Source organism: Leopardus geoffroyi (assembly GCF_018350155.1).
Source record: "Leopardus geoffroyi isolate Oge1 chromosome X unlocalized genomic scaffold, O.geoffroyi_Oge1_pat1.0 chrX_random_Un_scaffold_50, whole genome shotgun sequence".
NCBI lineage: Eukaryota > Metazoa > Chordata > Mammalia > Carnivora > Felidae > Leopardus > Leopardus geoffroyi.
Genome location: NW_025543571.1, coordinates 82697 through 106807, shown reverse-complemented (window position 1 = coordinate 106807; position 24111 = coordinate 82697). Strand labels below are relative to the sequence as shown.

The 24111-nt window shown below is 58.5% G+C and overlaps 1 protein-coding gene and 1 pseudogene across 1 annotated transcript in view; one reads left to right on the top strand and one right to left on the bottom strand.

Moving 5' to 3' along the window:
- LOC123595713 (cyclin-dependent kinase 13-like) overlaps positions 1–9099 on the bottom strand; it is a 34129-nt gene extending 25030 nt beyond the window's left edge. The window contains exons 1-4 of the mRNA XM_045473384.1: positions 8030–9099; positions 4163–4289; positions 3341–3643; positions 2909–2993 (exon numbers count right to left, since the gene is read on the bottom strand). Coding sequence (XP_045329340.1) covers positions 2909–2993; positions 3341–3643; positions 4163–4289; positions 8030–8747 — 1233 coding nt within the window. The 5' untranslated portion in view covers positions 8748–9099. The remainder of the gene's footprint in view (positions 1–2908; positions 2994–3340; positions 3644–4162; positions 4290–8029) is intronic.
- Positions 9100–14735: 5636 nt separating this feature from the next.
- Positions 14736–22784, top strand: LOC123595711 (annotated as a pseudogene).
- Positions 22785–24111: the final 1327 nt, after the last annotated feature.

The following is a 24111-nucleotide window of genomic DNA, read 5'->3' as shown; positions in this document are numbered from 1 at the left end:
ACTGAAGAAAATTTGGCACTTTAGTGTCCATCCACCCATCCATCCATCCATCCATCCCTTAATTCATTTGACGAACAGTGATTGTCTAGGATGTGGCGGATACTGTTTCAGGGGTAGATAAAACAAAGCCTTTGTTCTCATAGAAGTGTGGCGCTTATATTCTACATAATTAATTTGGCATTTTAGTTAACAGGGGGAAAGGATGGCGTTGGGCAAAACAGTAGATTCTAAACAGATCCCATAGATGAAAAGAGATTCCTAAGGGATTAAAAAATCTAAACATGAGAAGAACTGTGACAATAAAACTATAAAAAATTATTTAAAAAAAACTAGAGAAATATATCTTTCTAGTCTTCGGATAAAGAAGATGCTGAAGCGAGCAGACACCATAGAAGAAAAACGCGAGACATTTGACAGCATGAAGAGGAAAACTACAACGTTTGCATCGCAATAAAAGCACTATAAATTAAGTTAAAAATAAGTGACAGTGTGGAGGAAAGCATATGCAACATGTATAACAAATGAAGGGTTCATGTCAAGCATATAAAAATCCCTACAAGTCAATATGAAAACTGACAAAGAATAAGAACAAGCAGTTTGCGGAAGTGTATGGATGAACGATAAATATTTGAAAAGATGGCCACCCCGACTACACTAGTAATCATGAAAAATGCCAATGATGACAAGGAGATATAATTTCTGGCAATCACTATTGGCTACTGTGTGTGTGTGTGGGGGGGGGGATGGGAACTCTCGTACATGCTTGGTACACACCCTTTTGGAGAGAAGTTTGACAGTATGTATTTTTCAAATGCCTGTACCATTTGAACCCACTTCTGGGTATCTGTGGGGGAGACTGTTCATTGTCTCTGTGCAAGGCTGTTCTTCCCGGGTGCTGGGTGGCTCAGCTAGACTGTTTCCCAGGCTCCCTTGGGGGCAGGTATGGTGGCCATGGGGGTAAGAATTCACCAACGGAATGCAAGAGTGAGGGGTGATGTGTCCAACTTCTCCGTCACCTGCTCAGGGGACAAGTGCTCACCCTGGATGCGCACCGTTGTCCTCCCTGCGCTTCCCAGGATCCAGAGCACAGATACACCTGTGCAGGAGCTGACCCAGCAGTGAAGGCAATGCCCTCGAGCTGAGCTCCTGGGCGTGGTTCCTGGACCACTGCTCAGCCACAAGGTGCCCTTAGGGTCCAGGATGAGGCGAGTCCATCAGGAGGAAGTGTTGTGAAGCTTTTATAGCAACTCAACATCACCATGATATCTTTATTGCATTTTACAAAAGCCTTGGGCAAAATGGATTGGGGGGGTGGGTGGACATAAACTGGTCTTTCACCACAAATGGCCTGAGAAGCACCGGGCTTCCTGAGTGACGGCGTGGAACAGAGATGTCCCTTCAACCTGGAGTGCTCGGCTGACCCTTATGAGAGCGAGTAACAATGTTCAGTCTTCTCTAAGCCACTAGCTGCATCATTGGTGGTCTCTTGGTTGGAGCCATCTAGCGCTGCCCTCCCTGACTCAATCTTACAGCAGTGTTCGTGTGTGTGTGTGTGTGTGTGTGTGTGTGTGTGTGTGATGGGGCAAGAGTGTCCATGCGGCATTGTGCCCATCAGCGAAACCCCGCAGGACCCCTAAATGTGCATCGAGGAGGGGAAGCTGGGAACAAAGTCTGCTCTATCCATGCTGTGGAGTACAGAGCTATAATTAAAAACTCTCTCCCAGGCACGCTTCCTTGTGGATCTTCTGGGAAAGGGGGAATTGGGAGAGAGAGCGAGTTGCAGAATAAGCATATAGTATGAGAAACTCTCCAGTGTGTCCGTACATATATGCATGTAAACATGCAGGAAATGTCGGGAAGGATCTTCCGGGAAAGGGGGAATTGAGAGGGGCCTAGAGAATGGCTAAAAGGAGCTTTTGTTTTATTCCTATTTGTTTAATGTTTTAAAATGAGAATTATATTCACGTTTTGCTTGCGTATTTCACAATAAACTTAAAAGCATATAAAATAGAGAGTGTTTATGTGTTGTTAATAATAATATGACACAGAATAATTCCTCACTCGCTGGTTTGGTAGACTCGCATAGTGGTTTGGGTTTCCTGCTTTTTAACGTGCCCTCGGTTTCTGGCCCCCTCGCTCCCGCCCTCAGTTTCACTCAGCTGCTCCGGGACCCTCCACTTCCCTGAGGACCCCATCGTAGCACTGAGTGGAACGACTTTCAGAATGGGATGCCTCATTCAGCTGTTTGATTCCACGTAGGCCGCGAGTGTTTTCGGAAAAAGTCCTATGGAGAATTCTCATTTTTGCCAGGATGAAATAAAGCAGAACTTCCAGGAGGAACTATCTCCCAACTTGTATACAACTGTTTCTTTGATAAATCATCTCTGATCTTGAAATAATAAAGAATGTAACACATGAAGAAAGGAACCAAGTTTCAGGGAAAAACAAGGCTCTTAAAACACTTTTGATCTCGACTAAACACGCTTCACACCAGACTTTATAACGTGCTTTAGGGAACTAGTTGCTGTCACAAGGACTGCTATAGTCACTAAACACAAAGATTTTCTGAGATTTGACCAAACTGTTTATCCTAGGCACAAAGTTCCTTCTGGAAAACATGCTACTGAAACTTTTCTTCCCAAGTCCGGTGGGCTGCTTGAAAAGCGTTAGGCATCATGCAGCTGCCGGCGTAAAGCCTGACAGCACATGGCGCGGGAACCCGAGAAACAGGTGCCGGCAGCTGAGACCATGGCCCCTGTCGCGGAAGGCCGACCCTGACAGTCGGAGGGTGAAAGTGGACGACAAAATTATAACAACAGTAGCATTCGGAGACAGAGTTCCAAATTCTTCTTGAATTTTAGAAGTTCACTCCCTGATAGTGACAGTTGGCCAAATGCATCTCCCACACCTTCCTGAAGTTCATCCTCCAGGCACCTGCCAAGTCCGACCATCTCCAAGCAGGATATCCTGCCACCACCACCAAAGTGGCTGTCCTGGAACACACAGAGGCCTGGGAAGACTTGGATCTGGCCGGGTCTCCTGCTCCCTCTAACACACCAGGGGCTCCGGCACCCTCCCTCCTGCCCTTGGCGTCTCTCCCCCCCCCCAGCTCCCCTGGGCCCTCCTCCTTCCCCAGGGTGTAGGGTCCTGCGCTTCCCCGGCCTCCGTGTCTCCCCATCCGTAAAGGGGACCATCGGCGCCCAGCTGGGGTGGCGGTGGTGGGGCGTGAGCCAAGGAGGTGCTGCAGGGGGTGGGGAGCGGGGGTCCCCCGCTCCCCAGCCCCCCGAGACCCGTCCTGGCGGCCAGCGTCCGCCTCCCGTCCCCCGGACGCGTCCCCAACCTGGACGTGCTGCAGATCCTCTGGGCGCACCAGTCCCCCAGCTCCGCGTAGTTGCCCGCCAGCTCCTCGTCCGCCTCCCCCAGCTGGTCCACGAGGTTGAGCAGCATCATGGGCACCGCCATGGACTCTGGATGCATGGACTTTGGATGCATGGGGGCCAGGCGGGCACGGGGAGCCCCAAGGAGGTGGTGATTGGGGCCAGCAGGATAACGGTGTTCTTCCTTGGCCTGCAGGGAGGTCAGGAGGCTGCTGGGACATGTGGCATCGACTGACGATTCCGGAGCTGCGCCGTGAACCCTGCATCTGCCCAGTGAGGGTCAGAAAGAACCAAGGGGAAGAAAGTAGTCTCCCTGTGTGTGGTTAGATTGTAGAGGTTAAATCTGGAGAGAAGAAATGGAGGAAACGGGCCCCCTGCAGCCCCGCAGGCAGTGGGTCTCAGTGAGTCGCAGTGGGGGGGGGGCACCCCAGCTCCTTTCTGGATTGATTCAGGCTGCAAAACCAAACGCTTTTCTTCTCCTGGGCCTCTTCGCCTGGCTCGGCTCAAGGAACAGAAACTGCTAAACTCTGTACAGGTCAGCCTTGATAAAAATAAATGAAGTCTCAGAGAGCGCACACACACATTCAAGGATAACGTGCGTCCACCTTTTGGGTAGAAGAGGTCTAGTCAACCCACGACTTTCTATGCAAAAGTACTACGATGGGGGCCCTTGGGGTTACCACTTCGGGTCAATGCACGTATTCTCGGGCTTACAGTAACCAACAAGCGATTCCGTTCAGAGATCCAGTAGCCGTGGCGACTGGACGTGGGTGTGAGGTCCTTACCCAGTGACACCAAATGGCGCTAGTTCTCCAGCAACACTCTCTTGTAGAGGATCCTTTGACTGAGGTCCAGAAGCTTCCGTCCCGTCTTGATGAAGTACACGGGCACGTCTGCAAACGATGCCGGCACCTAAAATGAGACATTCCCGGGGCTGCAGGGGAATTCAGCCCCATGGGTCGCAGGATGGGCGGGCGGCAACCAAACATGGGGTGGGGGTGGGGGTGGGGACTCAGAGAACTCAGCAGCTAAGGGGAGACTCGGGGTTGCCAGAGCTGTGAGGCTGGGGCATGATGAGGGGGCGGACGGAGACGGTGAGGGAGCCCCGCTCACCTTGGGTCCGGCCTTCAAGAGAATGGCTGCCATCGCGGGGGTACAAACAAGCTAAGGGGATCGGCAAAAGCCAAGTGCGAGATGAGGCCCGCCCTCGTCCAGCACCACCTCATCCAGGTTAGGTCCCAGTCACAGCTGCTGGCGGGCAAGACTCGAACACATCTTTCTTGGGGGACACGATCCAACCCATAACCCTTTCCCAGACCGAGCTGCCGCCCTCTCCCCTCACCTGGGCGGTGGGCCGCCAGACAGGGAGTCCTGCCCACCTCCGGCGAGCCTTGGCTTCCTCTTTCTCATTCCTTTCTTCCCATGGGGGCAGGGCCCCTGCACCCCGACTTTCCAGCCATCCCCGGAAGCTCCACGGCTGACCCCTTTTCCTCTCAGGTCAGGGTCCTTACAGAAAAGCTCCCAACACACACACGCCACTCCACCTGTAAACAACCTCACTGTCAAGGAACAGAGGAAGACCAGGCTAGCGAAACGCACTATGGAGGGAGCCACAATAGCTAGGGGAGGGGTGCTCTCGGAAGGAGTCACGCTCAGGCCGAGAGCCGAAGGCTGCGGGGGAGCAAAGAGAGTAGCAGGCTAAGGGCATGGCTCATATCTGGCCCTTGGGTGGGCCCAAGCCGGGCGGTCCCGGGGCTGAGACTGGGGCCGGGGTGGGGGTGCGAAAGGGGAGAGACCACGTGTGCGCCTTGGGGACAGGAGGCAGCGGGGGCTCGCACCAAGGGCAGGAAGAGTCTGTCAGGGACAGAGTGGGCAGCGTCTGATTCCTCCGCATCGGTTCTCAGTGCCAGGAAACAGCGGGGCCAAAGAAAGTTTGCTCCAAGGATGTGCTCCGCACCCAGCTGGAGGCCAGAATGTGCCATTCCCCGGTGGGGAAGCGGAAGAGCCAGGCAGTGGCTGGTGGGGAGCGGGCCCAGGATGCTTTTGCTGCGTGGGTGACTCCAGCTTACTCATGCTACAGGAGAGAGGATGGGGGGACGGGGTCCCGGAGCATTTACATTGCCGCAAGGTCCCTTATCGCCAGTGACGAGCTGTCCACCAACACTAGCCCCGAAGAAATAAACTCATGTGTCCGACGAAGCCGTTGACGTTAATCAGATAGAAAGAATCCCTTAAGGCGGAGTGGACGCGAAAACCGCCGGGTGACAGACCCAGGAGGCGTGCATAGCCGCACGATGTCAAGATGTCTTCCCCTGCTTACCGCTGGTCCCGAGACAGAAAGCTGAGCGAACGGCTGCTGGACAGAGGTCGGACACGCCTGCTGTGACGATGCCACCCCAGGGAGGACACAAGGCTCTTGCCAAAGCTTGACCCAATTCTAGTGCAGCCTTGTGCCCCCGCACCCGGTTTATAAAGGATACTGGGGACAGAGGGACCACTTAAAGACACTAGCTACAAGGGAGCCACCGGCCCAATCTAGAAGGTGGGCTGTTCCCGGTCTCCTGCGTGTCTCAGCGCCGGGGGGAAAAGACGAGGCCGGGGAGAGAGGCTGCTTCAGATGAAAAGATAAACCAGACGGCCAATGGTCAAGTGTAACGAAGTCCTCGATGAGATGCTGGCATGAAGGAAAGAGGAGTCAAAGGCAGTGGGGGCCTGGAGGGTGACTGTGCAGCGGCTCTCAGACGACAGCAGGAGCCCGCGCCGGGCATGGGTTGGATGGATAACGGCACTGGGTCATGGGAGGAAATGTCCTTCCTTCTTGAAGCACGTAGGGAGAAAATGGTACGCACGCTTCCTGTAAACTGTTTCAGCAAAAACAAAGGAAAGGGAAGAGGAGAGAGAGAAAGAGAGAGCGAGAGAGCGAGAAAAGCAGGGAGCGAAGGATAGAAGGACCAAGGGAGGGAGAAACCGAGAAAGAGAGAAACAAGCAAACAAGGCAAGCTGGAGGCCGCCGCTAGCCCCGGGGGGTGGGCACCTGCGCTGCCTTAGACTGTCCTCTCGATTTCGTCTGTTTGCTTGCCGGTGTTCAAAATGAAAAGGGAGGGGCACCCGGGTGGCTCAGTGGGTGAAGCCTCCGACTTGGGCTCAGGGCATGATCTCACGGTTCGTGAGTTCGAGCCCCGCCTCGGGCTCTGTGCTGACAGCTCGGAGCCAGGAGCCTGCTTGGGATTCTGTGCCTCCCTCTCTCTGTGTCCCTCCCCTGCTTGCGCTCTGTGGCTCTCTGTCCCTCTCAAAAACAGAGAAAGATTTAAACAAAATTAACGGGGGAAAAAAAAAAAAAAAAAAAAGAGGCAGCCAGTGGGCTTCTGTGCTGGTGCCTACAGAAGACCAGGAGATGGGGCTATTTCCCCAGGAAAAGAACACAGAAAACAAACCCCAGGAAAGGCAGGAGGCGACCCCACACAGGAACTGGGATCAGGAACTGGGGCTTCTTCATCTGTGAGGAGGAGTGGCGCCAGGCCTCTTGCAGTCAGGCTTCTTCCTTCCTGGCGGACTTCCTCTGAGGCCTGGCACTTCCAGACCCCGGCTGCCTCCTCCTGGCTCCGGCAGCCTTCCCTGGGGACCTCAGGGCTTGCAGCCCGCTGGGTGGGTCGGCCCCAGGGCCCTGGGCCTAGGGAGGCCGCAGGTCACCCCAGGGCCTTCCACGCTGCTCCACCCAACAAAGCCCTCTAGGGATCATCTAAGGATCAGCCTTGCAACTGGGGTCTCCCCTGTCCTGGGCGGTGGGGGGCGGGGGAGGGGCAGAGGCTGAACTGATGGTAAACAGGGCCACCTCCTAATGGGGTTCTGGCCTTGCCTGCTCACGGCCCTCCCCGGGGTGCCCATCTGACTCAGAGTAGACCCGTGTGGCCCCTCCTGGCCTCGCCCTGCCCCCCTCCCACCTGCTCGCTCCCTCTGCTCCTGCCACGCCGTCCTCTGCGCATTCCCTTCCACACACCAGTCCCCTCATACCTCAGGCCCTTTGCACTGGTTGTTCCCGCCGCCCGGTACACACTCTCACCTCCTTCAAGGTTTTCTGAAATACCCTCATCTACTCAGGCTTGCGACCCAGCCCCTCACCTCCTTCCCTCTGCTCTAGTTTCCCCAGGGCACTTACCACCGATGAACACACTCTCGCATCCTTCATTTCAGATGTTTGCTGTCCTGTCGTGTGCGCCCTGCCGCTAGGCCTGGACCCACGTGGGGCGACTTTTGCCATTTTCTTCCCTGCCATATCGCCAATGCCTGCAGGGGCCTGGCCCGCGGGGGCTGCCAGGCACACATCTGTGGGACTGGAGGACTGCCGGAGCTCCTTCCCCGCTCAGCTCGCTCCCTCCCTCTCTTGATCTTGCCGGCCCTCCATCCCACCCCTGGCTTCCTCTTCCTACACCTTCTTCTGGGGAGCTCCTCACCACCAACGGTCTCCCCAAAGGGGGGCACCACCGCCCCCCCGCCCCCCTACCCCCTTGATAGCTAGCCGCCAGGACACGTCTGGGACCCTTACGGCCTGTGCCTGCTGAGTTCGCCAGGTGCCCCTGAGCAGGAGTGCCGCCACCTCGAATTGCCGGCCTGCCCAGCGCACCCACACACACGGGCGCAAAATCCAAACTTACCCGCCGGGGGCTCCCTTGCCAGCTCCAGGATCAGAGGCCAATCGCAGTCAATAAACATAGGCTGCTTTCCAGGGGCCCTCTCCCTCGCCCCATGGCCACCTGCCTGCCGAGACGCCCCCCCCCCTCCCCTCCACAGGGTCCCGCTCTGGGCCGCCACAGCCCTGCCAGGCCGGCATACTGGGGCTCCGCGGGCCGCTGCCGGGCTGTGGGTCCTAACCCCCACCCCCTGCCCCCCGCCCCCGGCAGGCCCAAGGCCAAGGCTGCCGCCTCCGAGAAGCCCTCGGGGACAGCGGCCCCAGGAGATGGCGGGATTCCCCGCCCGGTCTCGACCTGGTCCCTGGGCGCCGCTCTCAGGAGGCGCGTTCTGCGAGGCTGTCCATCCTCCTCTGTCTAGAGCCAGGAGCAGGGCCGGGAGGTGGGCGGGGAGCGGGCGGGGCCGGGGCGGTGCGGTGGCGGCGGCGGCGGCGGCGGCGTGGGAACCAGGCGCGGCGGGGGGGGGGGGGGGGGGGGGGGCATGGAGCATGCGCGTCGCAGCGGGAGGGCGGCTGGGTCCCCGCGCTGGTCCCAGCGCGCCCCACGGGGGATCTGGCCTGATTGCCAGGGCACCCCGGGGCACTTCTGCTTCCCATCTGGGCTGCTTCCAGGACTTGAGTAGCAGTGGCCGGCCCGCCGTGTGCCCCCCCCCCCCGCCGCCAAGGGGCCAGGGGAGGGGCGGCATTGGCCGAGCACCTCCCGTGGGTCAGACCCCGGGGGTTTTGCGTCCATCCAGTCATCTGTTCATCCATCTGGGATCCATGGGACGCTGTGGGGGCACCCAGTAAGAGACCAACGCACTTAAGCCAGGAGGGCAAAGAGGAGAAAACGGGGTGCACCGAGGGGGGGCCTTGGGGAAGTCCGTGCGCAGACAGATGAAGGAAAGAGCCGCACCCGTTTTCCATCTGCCGCCCCTGCCCCCCAGACCTTTTCGTGACCATTGAGCTGGGCTGCAGGTTGGGCACCGGGGTCTCCATTTTCTGACAGGTCACCGTCCATGTGGCAGAGCCAGGATTGCAATCCAGGGCTGACTCGGGACGCATGCTCCACTGACAATGGGTTACTTGAGGTCAGGACTATGAAAGAGGCTGGCAAAGTAAAGCAACGAGCAAGAACCGGCGAACTGCGTGTCTCACCCACCCAGCACCCCCCCACCCCCCCCCCCCCCCCCGGCCGGGGCGGGGCGGGGGGCTGGGAAGTGAGTATGAGGTGGGCACCCTTTCTGCCTCTGAGCTGTACCCCTCCTCACAAAAGCAGAGCTCGGGCATCTCTTGTTTTCAAATGGCCCTAGGCCCTGGCCAGGAGAGCCTTGGTCTGCAGCCAGAGGCCTTCAGCTACTTGCCCCTGGCTCAGGGGGAGAGCTGGGTACACTCACTCAGGGTACTTCTGGCTGCAGGGAGCAGGCCTCGCAGGAGGCCAAGGGCAACACAGCTTTGGGGGCCCTTCCCCGGAACAGAGGCAGAAGAGTCCCCTGTGGTCCTTCGCTGCGGGCTCTGACCCTCCCCCGGGGAGACTGGCTGGGCAGGCCTGGGCCTGGGCTCTTGAGGTCTCGGCGGGTGTACGGTGGCCCCTGAAAAGATGTGTCACATCCTAACTCCTGGAACCTGTGACTGTGACCTTTTTTGGAAAAAGGGTCTTTGCAGGTGTGATGGAGTTAAGAATCTGGAGGTCATCCTGGGTTCTCCAGGTGTGCCCTAAATCCAATGACACGGGTCCTTGTGAGAGACAGAAGAGACGCACGGAGAGAAGCCCGCACGGAGGCGTAGACAGAGGATGGAGGCGTGCGGCCACCGGTCCGGGAATGCTGAGAGCCCCGCGAGACCGGGAGAGGCAAGAAAGACGCTCCCCTGCTCCCAGCTTTTGGAAGGAGCGCAGCCCTGTTAACACCCTTAAGTTTGGCCTTCCGGCCCCCAGAGCCACGAGGGCGCGCACTCCTAGAGGTTTAAGCCACCTGGCTTGTGGGAACTCTCGGCAGCAGCCCCAGAAAACCCACATCCCAGGGAATGGGCTGAGCCTGCTGAGGGAAAGGGACTGGGCCTTTCCGCCCCACATCAGCTGGCAGTCATTGGATGGCGGAGGGTGGGACAGACTCAGGGAAGGTAGCCCCTTTGGCCTGGAACATTCAACCTTTATGGAAGGATGGGCGTGAGAGCCGCAGGCCAGGAGCAGGTTCTAGGAGTGCGTGCCAGCACCCACTGTGGAAGGGTTGTCACAGGGCTGGCTGTGAAAACAAAGAAATGAGAGACGATGTGTCATTGTGTGCGGCCGTTTGGGCTTCTCACGTCGGCGGTGGTGGCATTACTACACTTAGCCTGGACGGCGTCAGAATGCCTAAAGCAGAGGTGATAGACCTACGAAGAGAAGCGGATAAGCCCACCGTTGTCGCAGGAGGACAATTTCCCTTCTAGCCTTTTTTCAAGTTTTTCATTCCCAAGACTTTCAAACACACGCCAAGCCCGGAGAGCGTAATATGCCAGAAGTCTGTGGACGCCCCGGTCGGCTCCAACAGTGACCGGCACGGGGCCGTCCTGTTCCCTCTCTCCTCCCGTGTGCCTCCCCTCATTGTGGGAGGAGGCTGAACCTTCCTGGAGAGAGGCAGCCTCACCCACTGCAGGCGGGGGATGGTGCCCTGAGGGCAGCAGGTCCCAGGGACCCCAGTGGGGAAGGGGACTGAAGAAGGAGTCCAGGGGAGTCTGAGTCATCAGTGGAAGTGAGTGAACCTCTCGCTGGGGAGGGTGGGGTCTGAGCCAGGTGCAGGGAGGCCAGGCCCGAGGAGGCCGTGGGACAAAGTCGCAGGTGGCTGGCCTGGGGTGGTGCCTGCGGGAGGACGCCACCCCTGCCCCCCATGCCACCTACGCTGTGGCCGACCTGCCCTGCCAGCCCGTTCCTCCCATGGAGGAAGGCGGTCCGGGGCCTGTGCAGAGCCTTCACACCAACTGAGGGTGACAGACAGAGCCCGGGATTGACATGGGAGGCGAGCTGGTTTGTGGACAGATGGACAGCACAAGCTGTTTCTATGCAGGTCCCCGCACCTGCGCACCCCTGTGGTGAAGGTGGCATGGATGGAGCGGAGCCTGCGGGTGGAGGAGGGGGCGGTCCAAACCGTCCTGCTGGGAGACGGGGGGGGGGGGGGGGAGGGGGGGGGGGGCCCTGGGGTGTGCGGTAGCTGGGAATGCGCGTGGCAGTCAGTGTGCCGGGTCACGGAGGCTGCTCCTTACCCGGCGCGAGGGTCAGAACACTGAGTGGCTCGTGCGGGGGGAGATGTTATGTCACATGGGGGGCCAGTCCTCATACCCTCGGGGTCCCTGAGCTTTGATGGGGCGCTCGTAGCGAGGATGGTGGGGGCAGTGGCGTCGGGCTTGGGTGCCAGGAGGGAGCAAAACCCTCCCTTCCAAACAGCCCACCTTGGCCTTTGTGGGCTTGAAGCTCAGGCTGGAGCTGGGGCTTTGCCGATGACGGCATTGCTGCTCTGGCCGCTGAATCTCCCAGAGGGGAGCCAACACTTTTCCTTTGCTGTCCTTCCTCAGTGTGGCCACCACTGTCCCTCAACGGTCCCTTCCAGTATGGCCACCCCGTCCCTTCACTGACCCTCCCAATGTGCCTACCACTGTCCCTTGATGTCCCCCCCCCCACTCTGTGTCCTTAGGTGCTACACTGCCCCAAGAGCCAGCCTCCTTCTTAATTTTTTTTTTTTTACATTTATTTTTCAGGGACAGAGGGAGACAGAGCACAAGTGGGCGAGGGGCAGAGAGAGAATGAGACACAGAATCCGAAGCAGGCTCCAGGCTCCGAGCTGTCAGCACAGAGGCCGACGCGGGGCTCGAACTCGTGCACCACGAGATCATGACCTGAGCTGAAGTCGGACGCGCAACCGACTGAGCCCCCCCAGGCGCCCCGACCCAGCCTCCTTGTAGCATCGAGTCTTGGCTCCGGAGTCAGGCTGCTCTCTGTGTTGTGGGGAAGGTCTGTGAGCAGCAGTTGGGACCACGTGCTTCCTTGACCCTGCCCGAAGAAAGAGAAGCCCTCCTCCTCACGCAGGATGTGAGTCCTCTCCTCCCACCCTGCTGGGCCTTTTGGGTGGTGGGCTGCCCAGATCACTAATAGTTGCCCTAGGAATGCCATGCGCCGCTGGCCGTGGACCAATCAGACCTGCCTCTGGATTTGGGGATCGGGGGTTATCATGCCCTGAGCTGTGTGAGGGAGGGACAGACACTGAAACAAAAAAGGGGGTCCTCAGAGCAACGAAGTAAGGGCGAATGGCTGCTGGGAGAGCAGCCAGCGGTGTCCTGTCTCCAGGCATTCCTTTGGGCGGCAGGGGCTGTGGCCAGAAGGGTCACCAATCACAGGGACCTGCGAGAGCTATCCAGCTTTTCCGAGGTGTCCTGGCGGACGGGAGGCTCACCTTCCAGCAGCCTAGGGCAGCTGCTCAGCCTGAGGTCGACCCGCAGCCAGCTGCACCTCGCCCCCCACGGCCTGTTCCCACTAGGGGCCCGTCCCCAGGCCTATGTGTACACTTGGGAGGAGGGGCAGGTGAGACACGTCTGTAGGTGGACTCATCCCCGGGCCACCTGGAGCTTTCCATAATGCCCCACTCTTTCCCTAGCCCAGACGTCTCCTCAGAGTCCCTGCCCCTTCTATCCAGCTGCATTCTAGACATCTCCACTTGGATGCGCGCAACTCACAGGTCCAAAATGCAACTCACGCTTTTCTACCCAGGCTGGTGCTCTCCCTGAGTCCCCAGCCACAGTGAGTGGAATCCCCATGAGAAAGGCCCAAAATTGAGGATGTGTGCCTTGTTCACCTTGAACTTGGGGCTTGAACTCAGAAACCGTGAGATCATGACCTGAGCTGAAGTCGGACGCCCAACCGACTGAGCCACCCAGACACCCCAGGGAGTCTTTCTAAAGAAACATGACAGTGGAGGGAAAATTTGATTTTTTTGGTCAGAGATGAAGAACGCCAGAAACGGTAAACATGTAGGCAACTATTAAAGAATACTTATTTGCTCTCAATATCTTTATCATACGTGTGACCGTGTCAAGGAAAAACCATACTAGCGTATTGTAGGCTTTATAATAGAGGTAGACGTAACACATATGGCAACTACAGCATGAGGGATGAGGTAGAGGGCGAATGAATCTACATGGTGGGAAGGTTCTTACATTTACGTAAAGTGGTACAACATTAACCTCAGGTAGACAAGTGAACCGTTAAGGGTATACGTTGTAGTCTGTAGAGGAACCGCTGTAAAAACGATGCAAAATGATAACTGCCTAAAAAAGCCGTAGATAAGTTACGGTGGGATTTTAAATAATTCATTATCTCAGGCAGGAAAAGGGGAACGTAGGAACAAAACTAGATGGACAGACAGTGCTACAGACTGAATGTTCGTGTCCTCCCCCCAATTCACATGTTAAATCCCAATCGCGGCGAGTTAGGAGGTGACTTTGGGAGGTGATCAGGTCGTGGGGAGGAGCCCTTGAATGGGGTTAGTGCCATCCATCATAAGAGAGACTCCGGAGAGGTCCCTCACCCACTTCTGTGGACATGGGCGGAAGATGGCTGTGTGTTAACTGGGAAAGCGGGCTCTCACCCGACACAGAATTTGCCAGGACCTTGATCGTGGCCTTTCTAGACTCCAGAGCTGTGAGAAAGAAATATTTTGTTGTTTATAAGGCACCCAGTCTGTGATATTTTGTCATAGCAGCCTGATGAGCAGACTGAGACGGACAGTAAGAAGACACACCTAAACCCAACCGTTCAGAAGGTATAGTCAAAGTTAACGGGTTAAACACTGCAATTGCAAGGCACAGACTGTCAGAAGGAAGAAGGAGCGAGGATTTTGCTGTCTACAAGAGATGCAATTTGAAAATATGGGGCGCCTGGGTGGCTCATTCGGTTGGGCGTCCGACTTCGGCTCAGGTCATGATCTCGCCGTCCGTGAGTTCGAGCCCCGCATCGGGCTCTGTGCTGGCAGCTCCGAGCCTGGAGCCTGCTTCGGATTCTGCGTCTCCCTCTCTCCCCGCCCCTCCCCCGTTCATGCTCTGTCTCTGTCTCAAAAATAAACAAACATTAAAAAAAATTTTTTTAAATAAAGACTCCGCTATGTTGCTAGTGAGAGAATCCCACATTATATAGCATGCAAATAGTAAGCCTAAGAAAGTGGGAATGGCTGTATTAAATTAGACAAAACCTATTTAAAGGCAAAGACTATCACCCGACATAACAGGTAATGATGATGTAAGCATCAACTACTCAGGAACACAGAACTGACAGACGTCCTTGCAGCCAATAAAAGGGCTGCCAAATACATGAAACAAAAGTTGACAGAATCCAGAGAAAAGCAGACTTTCCCACAAGTATAGGTGGAGATTTTAACATGTGTGCCCCAGCAGTTGCAACAGCTAGATCCGAAATCAATAGAAATAGAGAATATGTTTGTGACCTTACCGACCACCATAGAAAGCCACCTCTGAAGGAACTCTGCCCGATTCGCCACGATGAGCCCCAGGTCTGTCCCTCCGATGCCGCCGCCTTGTCGGTAGGCCGTCGTAGGGGTGCAAAGTGAAGGCGGGGAGCCTTCTGCAGGCTCCGAGCCTTGGAACCTGGAGCCCCCACGGCTCGCGCGGCCCAGTCGCTACAGTAACATTTTGCCTCCTCACGTGCTCTCCTGGTCCAATCATTTGCTCCGTAAAGAGCGCTTCGCCGAGAACTTTCTAGCTTCTCGGCCTGGGGGCTTCTGGGAGAGCTGGAAGCCCGCGTGGCCTTCGCACCGAGTGCTTGGGAGAGGCGGCCACGCAGTTCCCGGCTGTGCGGCTGACGCGAGTTCTTCAGACCCTTGTGAGTGGGAGCGTGGGGTCGGTCCCCCAGCTGGAGAAGGTAAGAGGGTGGGCGCGGGCCGTGTTAGCGCCGGGGCTTCGGAGTTCCCGGCTGCGTCGGGCGCGGGTGCCCGGGCGGGGAGCCGAGGTGGGTGAGGATGGCCGGAATAGAAGGCTCGTGGTGGGGGGGTGCCCCGAATAGAGGCCTCGTGGCCCGAATAGAGGGCTCGTGGGGGGAGGGGGGCGGTGGCCGGAGTAGAGGGCTCGTGGGGTGGCGCCGGTGGCCGGAGTAGAGAGCTCGTGGTTGGGGGGGGGGGGCGGTGGCTGGAGTAGAGGGCTCGTGGTTGGGGGGGGGCGGTGGCTGGAGTAGAGAGCTCGTGGTTGGGGGGGGGGCGGTGGCCGGAGTAGAGGGCTCGTGGTTGGGGGGGGGGCGGTGGCCGGAGTAGAGGGCTCGTGGGGCGGCGCCGGTGTTACGAGTAGAGAGCTCGTGGTGGGGGGGGGGGGCGGTGGCCGGAGTAGAGAGCTCGTGGTTGGGGGGGGGCGGTGGCTGGAGTAGAGAGCTCGTGGGGGGGGGGCGGTGGCCGGAGTAGAGGGCTCGTGGGGGGGGCGGTGGCCTGAATAGAGGCCTTGTGGGGGGGGCCGGTGTTACGAATAGAGGGCTCATGGGAGGGCGGTGGCCTGAATAGAGGGCTTGTGTGGGGGGTGGTCGCCTGAATAGAGGCCTCTTGGGGGGGGCCGATGGTACGGATAGAGGGCTCGTGGGGGGGGCTGTGGCCCGAATAGAGGGCTCGTGGGGGGGGGCAGTCGCCTGAATAGAGGGCTCGTTGGGGGGGGGGCCGTGGCCATAGTAGAGGGCTCGTGGTTGGGGGGGGGCGGTAGCCGGAATAGAGAACTCGCGGGGGGGGGGGGCGCTGGTGTCCGGAATAGCGGCCTTGTGTGGGGGCTGTGGCCGGAATAGAGGTCTAGTGGCCGAATAGAGGGCTCGTGGGGGGGGGGCGTTGGGCGGAATAGAGGCCTCGTGGCCCGAATAGAGGGCTCGTGGGGGGGGGGGCCCGTGGCCATAGTAGAGGGCTCGTGGTTGGGGGGGGGGCGGTAGCCGGAATAGAGAACTCGCGGGGGGGGGGGCGCTGGTGTCCGGAATAGCGGCCTTGTGTGGGGGCTGTGGCCGGAATAGAGGTCTAGTGGCCGAATAGAGGGCTCGTGGGGGGGGGGGCGTTGGGCGGAATAGAGGCCTCGTGGCCCGAATAGAGGGCTCGTGGGGGGGGGGCAGTCGCCTGAAGAGAGGGCTCGTTGGGGGGGGGCCCGTGGCCATAGTAGAGGGCTCGTGGTTGGGGGGGGCGGTAGCCGGAATAGAGAACTCGCGGCGGGGGGGGGGGCGCTGGTGTCTGGAATAGCGGCCTTTTGTGGGGGCTGTGGCCGGAATAGAGGTCTAGTGGCCGAATAGAGGGCTCGTGGGGGGGCGTTGGGCGGAATAGAGGCCTCGTGGCCCGAATAGAGGGCTCGTGGGGGGGGGCAGTCGCCTGAATAGAGGGCTCGTTGGGGGGGGGCCCGTGGCCATAGTAGAGGGCTCGTGGTTGGGGGGGGGGCGGTAGCCGGAATAGAGAACTCGCGGGGGGGGGGCGCTGGTGTCCGGAATAGCGGCCTTGTGTGGGGGCTGTGGCCGGAATAGAGGTCTAGTGGCCGAATAGAGGGCTCGTGGGGGGGCGTTGGGCGGAATAGAGGCCTCGTGGCCCGAATAGAGGGCTCGTGGGGGTGCCCGGTGGCCAGAGTAGAGGGCTCGTGGTCCGGGGCGGGGGGCGGTGGCCGGAATAGAGGCCTCGTGGCACGAATGGAGGCCTCGCTGTGGGGGTTGGGGGGACGGTGGGCATGCTTCCGGGTGAGGGGAGAACTAACGCGGACGCCCGTGGCGGTGTGGGAGCGGGGCGGGGGCAGCCGAGGGAAGGAAAGATTCCACAGTGTCGGAGGCCCGAGAGAGAGGAGGCCTGCTGGCTGAGGGGCGTCTGGTTGGGCGCTCCAGTGGGGCTAATATCTAAGCTTGTGAGGAGCAGGTAAGGAGGGCTCCCTGGTGCCAGAGGCTGGAGGCCTGAGGGGAGCACCGCTGGGGAGGAAGGTGGCGGGGACGATTCCCTGGTGGGGTGGTGAGAGGGCAGGGCTGGCCGCTGGGCGGTGGCGGCTAGCTTCGGGGGCTAGGGGGAGAGAGCTCCTGACCAGTGGTGTCGGGGGTGCGGGAGAGGAAGGGTGCCGGGCGCTCAGACTGGGTGGGAGGACTAATGGCTACTGGGAGTGGCAGAGGGGGAGGGGGAAGAGCGCCCTGCTGAGGTGGGGGGGGAGGGGGAGGAGCCTAGGACTGGGGAGGCGTGGGGGGGGGGAAGCTACTGGGCTGTGCGGGGCGGAAGGGGGAGCGGGGAAAGAAGGGCGCCAACTGCCCCTGGCAAGAAGGGGGCGCCCGCTCAGGGTGTGTGTGTGGGGGGGGGGGGAAGGGCCCCTGCTGGCAGGCGCTGGTGGGAGGACTCCTCGGTGTGGGGAGGCTAGAGGGGAGGGCTAAGGTGGGTGCGCGACTCGGAGGGCCACAAGGGAGGGTGACTGGCTGAGGGTGTGGAGAGCAAGGGAGCGAGGGGTAACGGTTGGGAGGGGGGACGGAGAGCTCCGGTTGTGAGGAGGTGGGAGAGGAAGGCTAATGTCTAAGCGTGTCGGGGAGCCCTGCTTCCAGGGACTAGATGGGTGCTGCCACCCTGCTGTGAGCCTGGGTGCCGGGAGGGGGATGGGCTGGAAGGTACTGCACTGACTGGCCCAGGGTGCGTGGGGGAGGGGTTCTGGGGGGGGTACCGGGGGGGGGGGGCTCTGGGTCGCCTCGGAGATGGGAGATGGAATAAGGATTCTAGCCGTGGGAGGGGAAGACCTTGCCCTCCACAGAAGATACAGATTCTTTACAAAAGTGCTTTGCACATTCACCCAGATACATCCTATGTTGGGCCATAAAAAAGTCTCTATGAGTTTTAAAGGATTGTGTTTTTACATAATAAGTTCTCTGGTCACAGGGGACTTTTATTGAAAATTAGGAACGGTAACATATTTTTAAATATTTGGAAACTCGTGGCTCAAAGAAGAAAGCACGAAGGAACTTGGAAAATATTTCAAACTGAATAATAAACCCACGACTTACTGAAATTATTGGGAGGCAGCTAAAGAAGCAATGAGAAGAAAATGTATTGTTCTAAATGTTTATATTAGAAAAGAAGAAAGGCATAAAGTCAATGACCTAATGGTGCATTCAAAGAAACTATAAAAAGAATAAAGTAAATGCAAAATTAGCTGGCTGAAAAAATGCTGTAACTAAGAAAAGAAATCAGTACTAGAAAGCAAATTATCGAGACATTTAACAAAGCCATATGTCGGCTTCTGTTTTTAAGAGAGACACAAGGGGAGCCTGGGTGGCTCACTGGTTAAGTGTCCGACTCTTGGTTTTGGCTCAGGTCATGATCACACGGTTTGTGAGTTGAAGCCCCACAATGGGCTCTGTGCTGACAGTGCAGAGCCTGCCTGGGATTCTCTCTCTCCCTCTCTCTCTGACACTCCCTAGCTCTCTCTTTCTCGAAAATTAGTAAATAAACTTAAAAATAATTTAATGTTTTCATTTGAGAGAGAGAGGAGGGAGGGAAACTGAGCGCAAGCAGGGGAGAGGCAGAGAGAGAGGGAGACACAGAGTCTGAAGCAGGCTCCAGGCCAGAGCTGTCAGCACAGAGCCTGACGCCGGGCTCAAACTCGTGAACCAGGAGATCATGACCCGAGCTGAAGTTGGACGCTTAACCGACTGAGCCACCCAGGTGCCCCAAACCTAAAGAAAATTAAAAAAAGAATTTTTTTTTGAGAGAGAGAAAGAGGGAGAGAGAGGGAGAGAGAGAGAGAGAGAGAGAGAGAGAGAGAGAGAGAGAGAAGGGATGGGGGAGGGGCAGAGAGCAAGGAAGACACAGAATCTGAAGCAGGCTCCCACCTCTGAGCTATCTGTCAGCACAGAGCCCGACATGGGGTTGAACTCATAAACCATGAGATCGTGACCTGAGTCGAAGTCGGAGGCTTAACTGACTGAGCCACCCAGGTGCCCCCCCCCCAAATTTTTTTTTAAAAGAGAAACAAAAGTGGTAAAGCCCTGTTGAGTGTAATCAAGAAAAAAGGAAGGGAACACTACCAGTATCAGGAATGAAAGAGGGCTATCCCTATAGATCAGACAGACATCACAAAGAGAAGGGAGAGAATATTACGGAAAAATGTACATAAAAAATTTGAAACCTTGACATATTCCTCGGGAGAAACAGCAATTCCTAAAGGTGATGCCAGAAAAAAAAAAAAAGAAAGAAAAGGTGACTAGCTCTGTATCTAGTAAATCAATTAGTATAGTATGAAAAAAGTTTTTGAAAAATCAAACAAAACAGGAGGAGAGGCGGAAGGGGGCCACCAGTGTGAGGAGGATGGGCTTGGCTGTGCGGTGGGGGGGGGGGGCTGTGTGCTCTGGACACACCCTTCGCCCCTTTGCACTCACAGGCTGGGGCTCACGCTGCGACAGTCTGGGCCCCTCTCCAGTCATTTCTCTCCACCCTCAGGTCGTGAGCAGTGGCGATGGCACTGGCAGTGCTGCGTGACTGGTGCAGGTGGATGGGCGCGAATGAGCAGCGCTCGCTGCTCATCCTGGGCATTCCCGACGACTGTGAGGACCAGGAATTCCAGGAGGCCGTGCAGGCTGCCCTCCACCCCCTGGGCAGATACCGAGTGCTGGGCACGGTGTTCAGAAAGGAGTTGAGATCCAAGGTCGCCTTGGTGGAGATGGCTCAGTATTTAAACCGAAGTGTGATCCCCCGACAAATACCAGGCATGGGAGGACCCTGGACTGTGGTCTTCCTGCCCCAGGCCCCGGAATCAGAGTCAGAGGATACACTCAATTTCCTTGCACAGACCCGGAGGCAAGCAGGGGTTGCCCTGGCAGGCGAGGCAGGAGCTGGGGATGGGGCAGGAGCTGGAGGCAAGGCAGCTTCTGGAGGCAAGGAAGGGGCTGGAGGCGGGGCAGCAGCTGGAGGCGGGGCAGCAGCTGGAGGTGAGGAAGGAGTGGAGGCGGGGCAGCAGCTGGAGGTGAGGAAGGAGGCCAGGCAGAAGCTGGAGGCCAGGCAGGAGGTGAGGCAGGAGCTGGAGGTGAGGAAGTGACTGGAGGCGAGGCAGCGGCTGGAGGCAGGGCAGGAGCTGGAGCCGAGGCAGGAGCTGGAGGCGGGGCAGCCGCTGTGGGCCAGGCAGGGCCTGAAGAGGAAGCAGGAGAGTCAGATGAGGAGGGAGCCGCTGGGGACGCAGGAATTGCAGGTTTGTTAGGATCTGTGAGTGTGGCAGGAGCTGCAGGTGAGGCGGGACCTCCAGGTGAGGAAGGAGCTGTGGGTGTGGCAGGAGCCTTAGGTGCGGGAAGATCCCAGACCCAGCCTTGGAGCCCGGCCTGGCAGCCTGTGCTGGAAAACAGGGCCTCTATGAAACTGAGAACCTTTCCTGGAGTGGAAGAGCCACACCGAGAAGAAGAGTCCTTTGAGAGCTGGCTGGATCACGCCAGCGGCATGCTGTACCTGTGGTGCCACATCACAGAAAGGGAGAGGAGGAGGCGGCTGATGGAGAGCTTGGGTGGCCCCGCACTGGATCTCGTGTGCGGCCTCCCGGCAGAAGACCCTGACGTCCCTGCACAGGATTGCCTGGCCGCGCTGGTCCAGGTGTTTGGGAGGAAGGACACCCCCACGACCGCACGGCTGAAGTTCCTGACCTGTGGCCAGCGGCTCCAGGAGACTCTCTTCGTCTATGTGATTCGCCTGGAAGGCCTGCTGCAGTCGGCCGTGGAGAAGGGGGCCATCCCTCCCAGCCTTGCGGACCAGTTACGCGCCCAGCAGGTGCTGATGCGGGCCCGCCCCAACGAGATGCTCGAGGACAAGCTGAGGAGGATGCGGCTGGACAGGAGACCGCCTGGCTTCCTGGGGATGCTGCGGCTCGTTCAGGAGACCGAGGCATGGGAGGCCACCGCAGCTAGGAGCGAGCACTGGCAAGTGGAAGAGGGGGCCCGTGTGGGCACCGGAGGCCTGGCCGCTGCCCGGGCCAGTGGAGAGGTTGCCGAAGCCTCCCCAGCCAGGGAGGATGCTTCCCAGGCTGCCCTGGCCAACCTAGGGGCCAGTGAGGCCGTTCCTGGCAGTGCCGAAGCTGATACGGCCGCTCCTGAAGCCCGTGATGCCGCCAGGGCAGCCCTCGTCCCTGAGGAGGCCCCCAAGATCTTCCCTGCCACGCAGGAAGATGAAAATGCTCCCGCCTCTGCGGGCCTAGATCAGGCAAGGCCCTCAGAGGCCCCTGGGGGCCCCACCCCTGCCCAGATGGGCAGCGCTTCCAGGGAGGGCCCGGGAGGTCCTGGCTGTGAGCCGGAGGGCCTCGCCCAGGCAGGAGACCAGGAGGCTGGGGAGCCCCTGGAGGAGGGGCCCAAGCCCATCCCAGAGGAGTCGGGAAACGAGGACGGGGCTGGGGAGGTGAGGCCCCCCAAGTCCTCCTGGGGCAAATAGGCCCAGAAGGCCCAGAGGCCCCCTCTCCTCTCAGGCAGCAGCGCTCTGGAGGCAGGGGGAGGCCACGCCAGGGCAGCAGCCTCTCCCCACATGGAGGCAACAACCCACCCAGCCCAAATTTCCAGGACCCCATCTTTCCAAGGCACCCTGGCCACCACCATCAGCCCTTCCAACGGACCAGGACGACCATACTTGATGCAGAGTGGGGCAGGGAGAGGTGCCCCCTCCCATGGCAGCTCCGCCCCAGCCCCAGCCCCAGCCCCAGCCCCAGCCCCAGCCCCAGCCCGAAACCCTGCCAGTCCAGGCAGCCAGCCTGGGAAGCACCCCTGAGTGGCTGGCCCTAGCCTAGGTGAGGGGCACCTGAAAATGTGTGCCACCCACACTGGCCTGGGAGATGTTAGGGGCCGTCTCAAGGGTGCCGGCCCCTCGGGCCGCCCAAGAGGGGGACCCTCATGCACTGACCCGTGGAGCACGTCACTCCACGCTCTGAGAAGCCCACTTGTGCCTCTGTAGGCCCCTTACTGACCCCCCTTGTCGAGTGGCACCCCCAGCTCCCCCTACACGCACCCTAGTTACCATTCCCGTGCAGAGCCCTGAGGTGTGCAGGAGCCCGCGGCGGGTGTCCTGGCCTGACGCAGCAGCCACCTCTCAGCCCCCCCGGTGTGTGGCCCGAGCTTCAGTGCGAGCCCAGGCTCTGCTCGCTGTCGTGCGGTGTCGTGAGCTCAGCCCCTGCTTCCTCGCTGTAGGTTTAGGCCAACTGCTGCTTGTTCTTGTGGAGATGTGTGTGTGTTCTTATCTGAGCAGCCGCCCCCACCCCGCCCCGGAGACCTGTCGAAGCCCAGTCCCAGGAGATGGCGGGAAGGACAGAAGAAGGCATGGCTGGTGCTGACCCCGCGACCTCAGGAAGGAGGCACTGGACCAAGGACAGAGGTGGCCTGCGGGAGTCTCCGTGGAAACCGTGCTGTGATGTGCCACTCTCTTGTTACTTGTGACTGAGTTTCTTCGGCTTGTCCGAGTGCCCCATGCTGAGTTTTCCAGTGTCCTGTGACTGTCCTGTGTAGGCCATAGGGCAGGACCAGGCCCCAGCATGTCAGGAAGAGGGGAGAGTGCCCTGGCTAGCATCCATCATCCTGGCCAGAGACTGTGGGGCCCTCAGGAGGGGAGACTATGGGTGGATGCCATCATGTTGGGGCAAGCAGAGGCACCTTGTTTGGGACCTGAAGAGGAGGGGAGCCACGACCTGTGGGCTGTAGTACCTGTTAGACATTCTTCTCTATGTTGTCATTACCTGTCTTCAATGGTTTCAGTAAATGTCTTCAATAAAGTGCATTGAATGTTTCAGCTGAGTGTGGCCTCTGCTGTGGGCAATTGAAGGAAGGACCTACTGGTATAGGAGTGGGGTCAACAGTGGCCTGGTATCCCGAGTTGGTAGTGAGGTATGGTGGAAGCATGGTCCAAGATTGGGTATGGGGTGCCTCATGTGTAAAATTTGTCACCACACAGGGAACAGTGGCTTATGGATCCTGTAAGGGAACTGAGTAAGCTAAATTTTGTCCATCAATAGGAGTCTGGTGTGTGCCGGCAGCAGCTCATTTAATGTCCTGAGCATACACTGAACGCTATGGAGATAACTAGGTAAGTCACTGAAAGAAGGGAAAAAAAAAAAAAAAAAATATATATATATATATATATATATATATATATATATTTTCGAGAGAGAGAGAGAGAGACAGTGTGTGAGTGGGGTAGGGGCAGAGATGGAGGCACAGAATCCAAAGCAGGCTCCAAGCTCTGAGCTGGCAGCACAGAGCCCAAGGCAGAGCTCAGCTCAGGAACTTTAGGATCATGACCTGAGCAGATGCTTAACCCACTGAGACATCCAGGAGACCCAACAGAGATATATATTGAATAGCTCCTGGTTTTATTCTCATCAACTCAGTCTCTGGAATTAATGTTCTAGAGCCTTCATGATATGTTTGGAAAACAAGGAGATTCTGGATTGGGAAGAAAAATGGTAGAGATTCCAGCACTCCTCCAGGAGTCTGGATAGCCTGGATGCAAGCCTGGCTTCCCGCGTGCGCTCCTGACTGGCGCGCGTCTGTTCGCGTGCCCTTATTGGAGCGAGACAGCGTCTTCTGTGCGCCTGCGCACTGGGCCGAGCGCGGTGAAGCTGGTGCGCGCCTGCGCGCACCGCCATTTCCTGCAACTGGAAGCTTGGGTAACTTTGCCCATCGGAAAATGCGACAGCCCACAGAGCGAAATGGCTGCCCTGGGGAAGAATGGCCTCAGTGTAGCTTTTCTTGCTGCCGTGCTGATTCCGGCCGCTAGATGGTGCGCGAGGATCACAAATGGGCTAGGCCTACCGTCTGGGAGGCTCCCTGGGCTCTCTCTGCCCTTGCCCTGCTGGCCCAGTGGGCTCTGGTGGTGCCACCGACCTTGGGGTTGAAGCAGCCCCTCTGACCACGTGTGGACGGACCATTGCCACAGTCCAGGCGGAGGCGAGAAAGAGAGAGCGAGCTGGGTGCCCGTAAGGAGCTGAACAGGGCTCCTGTGGTCCCCGCCTGTTTGGCAGGGTGCCCCGGCCTCTCGGTCGTTTCTGGCCACTGGCCACTGATCTTCAGAGCTGCCCAGGGGGCAGGGGCTGTGGACATACGGGGAGGGCAGCGGA